This window comes from Cupressus sempervirens, chromosome 10, assembly GCF_028749045.1.
Source record: "Cupressus sempervirens isolate cs-2001-9-10 chromosome 10, ASM2874904v1, whole genome shotgun sequence".
Lineage (NCBI taxonomy): Eukaryota > Viridiplantae > Streptophyta > Pinopsida > Cupressales > Cupressaceae > Cupressus > Cupressus sempervirens.
Window position 1 is genome coordinate 425,551,206 of NC_143127.1, and position 4,891 is coordinate 425,556,096.

At 36.8% G+C, this 4,891-nt stretch overlaps 1 protein-coding gene across 1 annotated transcript; it reads right to left on the minus strand.

Annotated features, from left to right (window-relative positions):
- Nucleotides 1-1,025: 1,025 nt before the first annotated feature.
- Nucleotides 1,026-4,533, minus strand: LOC149534523 (uncharacterized). Its single transcript, XM_089806033.1, has 5 exons — nucleotides 4,018-4,533; nucleotides 3,487-3,714; nucleotides 2,063-2,273; nucleotides 1,587-1,942; nucleotides 1,026-1,502 (listed from the first exon to the last, which is right to left on the minus strand). The coding sequence occupies exons 1-5, from the start codon at nucleotides 4,531-4,533 to the stop codon at nucleotides 1,026-1,028; spliced, it is 1,788 nt and encodes a 595-aa protein (XP_089662159.1).
- Between the last annotated feature and the right edge of the window lie 358 nt (nucleotides 4,534-4,891).

The following is a 4,891-nucleotide window of genomic DNA, read 5'->3' on the forward strand; positions in this document are numbered from 1 at the left end:
AGGAGCCATCATTGCTTAGATCTTAAAGATCTAACCCATTTCTTCTTAAAAAATGCAGGATTTGAAGATATCAGAGCACTTGGAAACACCAAGACAACAGCTTGACTCAAGGCAGAAGGGATCCAGCAGACCTACACCAGCCATATACCCCCAAGAAATGGCTGGTTCCTTTACTATTTCCCATGCATTTATTTCATCTATTCTTTGTATATTTTCATCTACATAAGATTAGTTAAGGTTACTCTCATGACCTTGTGTGAGAGGTTTATATTCAACAGAATATATTTCATTTCAATTGCATAAAAGATGAAATCCTTTATATTGAAAATACAATTGAAAGACTTGAAATGAATACTTGTACTTGTAATCCCTTAATGCATTGCATATGGTAAAAAAAAAATCTTTTTTTACTTGATATGCTCAAATTTTTTGGTACAATCGGTAGTAAAAAATTATAACATTTTTGGTGATTTCTGTTGCTTGTTTGCTTGCTAGACATGAGGAAAACCAGTAGCTTATCCATTGGGAAACAAAGTCAATTTGGGTGTATGAAAATAAGTGATTGTTATTTTCAGCTTAGTGTTGTTGGTATTTCTTGTAGTGGTGAGGAAGAAATTCTTCATCATTATGAGTTATGCTCGTGACACTGAGCTGAAAGGAATTATTGCATGTTCTCATATAGCTAAACCACAAAAAATAATGACAGAAATAGGCAAATTAGAGTGTGTTGGGTGTATGTAGGTGTTATAGATGGGTATCCATATGTGCATTTGGACTTGTACATGGACTGCCTAATGACTATTAGACTTGAGGATACTATTGCACGTGCATATATGTAAGCATGGGTATGTGGTTATGGTATCTGCATGCATGTAGCACTATTTTTCTTTGCCTAGCTATGCAGCAACTTGGAAACTCTTTATTGAAAATAGGAAAACACTCGAAACTAAAGCAAACATGTGCTGGAACAACACTTAGGGAAAACCAAACAGCTTAAACTATTATATACAAGGATAGATCCTACCTTAGAAACAATGCTTGAGGTGAATCTCGTTCACTAGGATTCGCTCCATGTTGCCATCCAACCTTGACAATTGAAAAACATTGTGCTGTTTACATTTTGAGATAATATAAGGCTTGCTCCAGAAGTTGTCAAACTTTGAATGTTTTCTTGGCTTGCTTTTCAATACATCCCACTTTAGCACAACATCTCCTTCATTGAAAACCTTAGGAGTAGACCTCCTATCAAATGTTCTTTTAGTTTGCAGTTGCTGATACTCCAAAGTTTGCATAACTTTTCTTCTAACTTCATCTAGATCCATTAATTTGGCATACCTGACTGCCATAAGGTCCTCTTCTTCAAACATTTGTAACTGATACATAATATCAAGAGCTAGAAGCTCAACTGATAAAGACAACCTTGCTTCTTTCCCATATACCAACATATATGGAGAATTACCAATTGACCGCTTAGGAGTTACACGGTCCACCCATAATGCAGTCTTTAAAAGAGAATGCCAAACTCTTTAATTTTCTTCCATTGTCCTCTTAAGGATCCTTATCAAGTTCTTATTTGTACTTTCCACCAAACCATTCCCTTGAGGGTAGTAGTTTGAAGATGTACTCAAGTAGATACCATGCTTGATAGCCCAATCAGTTATTTTAAAACCAACAAATGCCAGTGCATTGTTAGATATTATAGATTCTGGGACACCAAATTTGGTAACTATATCCTCATAAAAACTTAGAATAGAAAATTCATTTGCATCCCTTAAAGCAACTGCCTCCGTCCACCTTGTAAAGTAATCTGTTGCTGTAAGCACCCACCTGTGACTAGCGCTAGATGGTGGATTAATAGGTCCTATGAAATCAAGGCCCCACTTCATGAAAGGCTGGCTTACTTGAACTGGTTGTAAGGGCATAACTGAGAGCTTCTCCTTGCCTGAAAAGAGTGCACACTTCACACACTTTTTAGACTAGGCATAACAATCTTTAAACAATTCTAGCCAATAATAACCAACACGCATGATTTTCAATGCAATTGTTCGTGGGGCAAAATGACCTCCTGACTCTCCATCATGGAACTCTTTTAAGACTCTTTCCACTTTATCAGAGTGAATACACTGCAATAACATCCCATTGGCATCCTTTCTAAACAAAACACCCTTCAGTAAAACATAAGGAGTAGCCTGCAAACAGAAATACCTTCTCTTAGCTTTGTCTAAATCCTGCGGACATTCACCAGTTTGTAGAAAATGTGCCATTTGCTGCACCTAATCAGTGGAAAAATCTAAAATAGCTTGTTCATCATCTTGAATAACTAGGACACTAGAATGTTCACCTCCTCCTTTTCTTCTTATAGCATCAGCAAGATGCTCACATAACCCTTTTCCCCTAATTAGCTTGGTGACCTTAATCTCCACGTCATATTCCATCACCTTAGTCACCCAATCAGCTCTCTTATTACTTAAATCCTTACTTAAAAGGAATTCTTTGACGCTCGGATGAGTGACCATTAGGATGATCTTATTATTTGACAACGAGTGCTTAAACTTTTTAAAACTCCTTATAATAGCGAGCACATGTTTTTCCACAAATGAATACTTGAGCTCATACTCTTTAAGACCTTGACTGAAGAATGCCACCGGCTATTCTAGGCCTTCATCATTGTGTTGCACTAGCATTGCTGAGATAGAGTCAATATCCCCATATGCATATAAGAAAAAATATTTAGAAAAATTAGGATTTACAAGTGTAGGCGCTCCTGCAAGTACCTCCTTGATCAGCTCGAAACTGCTCTTCCCCTCTTTAGTCTAGCTAAAAGGTATATTTTTCTGCAACATGGTTGTTAGTGGGCTCAACAAGTCTACTATATCTAGAATAAACCTTCTAACAAAGTTTATTCGGCCAATAAAACTTTGTAATCCTTTCTTGTGTGCTGGCAAAGGAAGAGCCAAGATTGTTGTTATCCTTTCAGGATCTATGGTGATACCCTACTTAGACACCACATAACCAAGCAATCTACCTTCATGAACTGTAAAAAAACATTTCTTGGGATTAAGGGATATCTCAAACTCTCTACACCTTACAAAAATTTGTCTTAAGTGCTTTAGATGATCTTCCATTTCCCTAGAAAAAAATAGTGATGTCATCTAGGTAAACCAAAACAATCTTATACATTAGCTTATCAAAAGCCATATCCATGGCTTTTTGAAAGGTTTCCCTAGCATTGGTCAAACCAAAGGGCATCTTTTTGTATGCCATGGTACCCCACTTGGTGGTAAAAGCTGTCTTAAACTAGTCTTCTTCCCTTACTAAAATTTGATTATAACCTGAATATCCATCTAGCAAGGAAAACCTTTCTGATCCTAAGACTACTTGAAGGATCTACTCCATAGAAGGCAAAGGATGCTAGTCTTTCAATGAAGTTCTATTCAAGTCTCAAAAATTGACACACAGCCTTATTTTGCCACTCTTTTTTCTTACCAGCACAAGGTTTGAGACCCAAGAAGTATGCTTAATAGGGAAAATGATATTACTTTCAATCAACTTATTTAGTTCCTTTTGCATAAGCAACTCCAGCTTTGGATTTAAAGGCCTCTGGTTTTGCCTTACTGGTTTAGCATCTGGTTCAAGCTCAATAGTGTGTTGAGAAAGTTGGGGATTAAACCCCTTCAAATCACCATACTCCCACACAAAGACATCGTCGAATTCCTGAAAAAGTTGGATAAATGAATGCTTCTCTTCTGCTTTGCACACCTTTCCTAGCTTTAACAACTTTTCTTTGAATACCTCAACCTCTTCATTAGTGTTAAAAATGGATTCAAGGGTGACCAAACCCTTTGACATCTTATTTCTTTTTAGTTGAATAATATGACCAGCATACTGATGCTGAAAATTCCTCTAGTTAGCCTGAGAAAACTTGGCTTCCTCTCTTAAAAAATTGACTATTTGCTGGTCACTTTCAAAGACCTAGCAATGTGTATTGTTGTTAGTTACAATAGGTCTAATAATGACCTTGATGTGTTGGCTGGTTCTTTCATTGGTAATTTCTTTTGGAATATCAAATTCAACACCAATGGTAGCCAGTCTATCATCATGCTTATTTTGGTCTCTGGGTATGGAAACTAGATTGAAGGCATCAAAACCATCAAGAAGATCCCATACTCTGTGTTTGTATGATTTAAGTAGCTCATTCTTGGCAACACTTTGGTTTCTTACTTGATTAACAATCAACTCACTATCCCTGTACACCTTTAAATAGCTGATACCAATCCTTCTTGCCCATTCTAATCCATGGATCAAGGCCTCATATTCGGCTGTGTTATTTGAACAACTAAAACAGAAGTGAAAAGCTAAAAGATACCTTTCACTTCTTGGGGAGATCAACATGCAACCTCCACCAGCTCCAACCTTGTTTCTTGCACCATCAAAGAACAGCTCCCAAACTTCATTATCTAGCTGCCCAAATTGTTTTTCTGCATTTTTTTCTAGATTGGAAATGAAGGAATCAATCTCTTGTATTAAATACATGCCTAAAACAGCTTGTCCTACATTTTCACATGGACTTTCAATTTGATCTCAGAAGGCCCATTCATCAAAAAGAATATCTGGTATTTCATCAGTTTGAGTGTTACCCTCTCGAACTTCAATTTGTTCCTCTTGCTCACTCACAAGCAAGCTGACATTTATGGGGCTTTGAGAATAAGGCTCAATATGTGCCTTGGCTATAGGCTTTGATCTTATAGTAACTTTGGTGCCATACTTGGTTCTAAATAGCATGTGAGACCAATCAAATGACAAATAACCTCCAATTTTGGCAGTAAAATCCCTTGATAAACATATAGCAAAATATGGAGGTAGCTCTATGACAAAAATATCTTGTGGGATA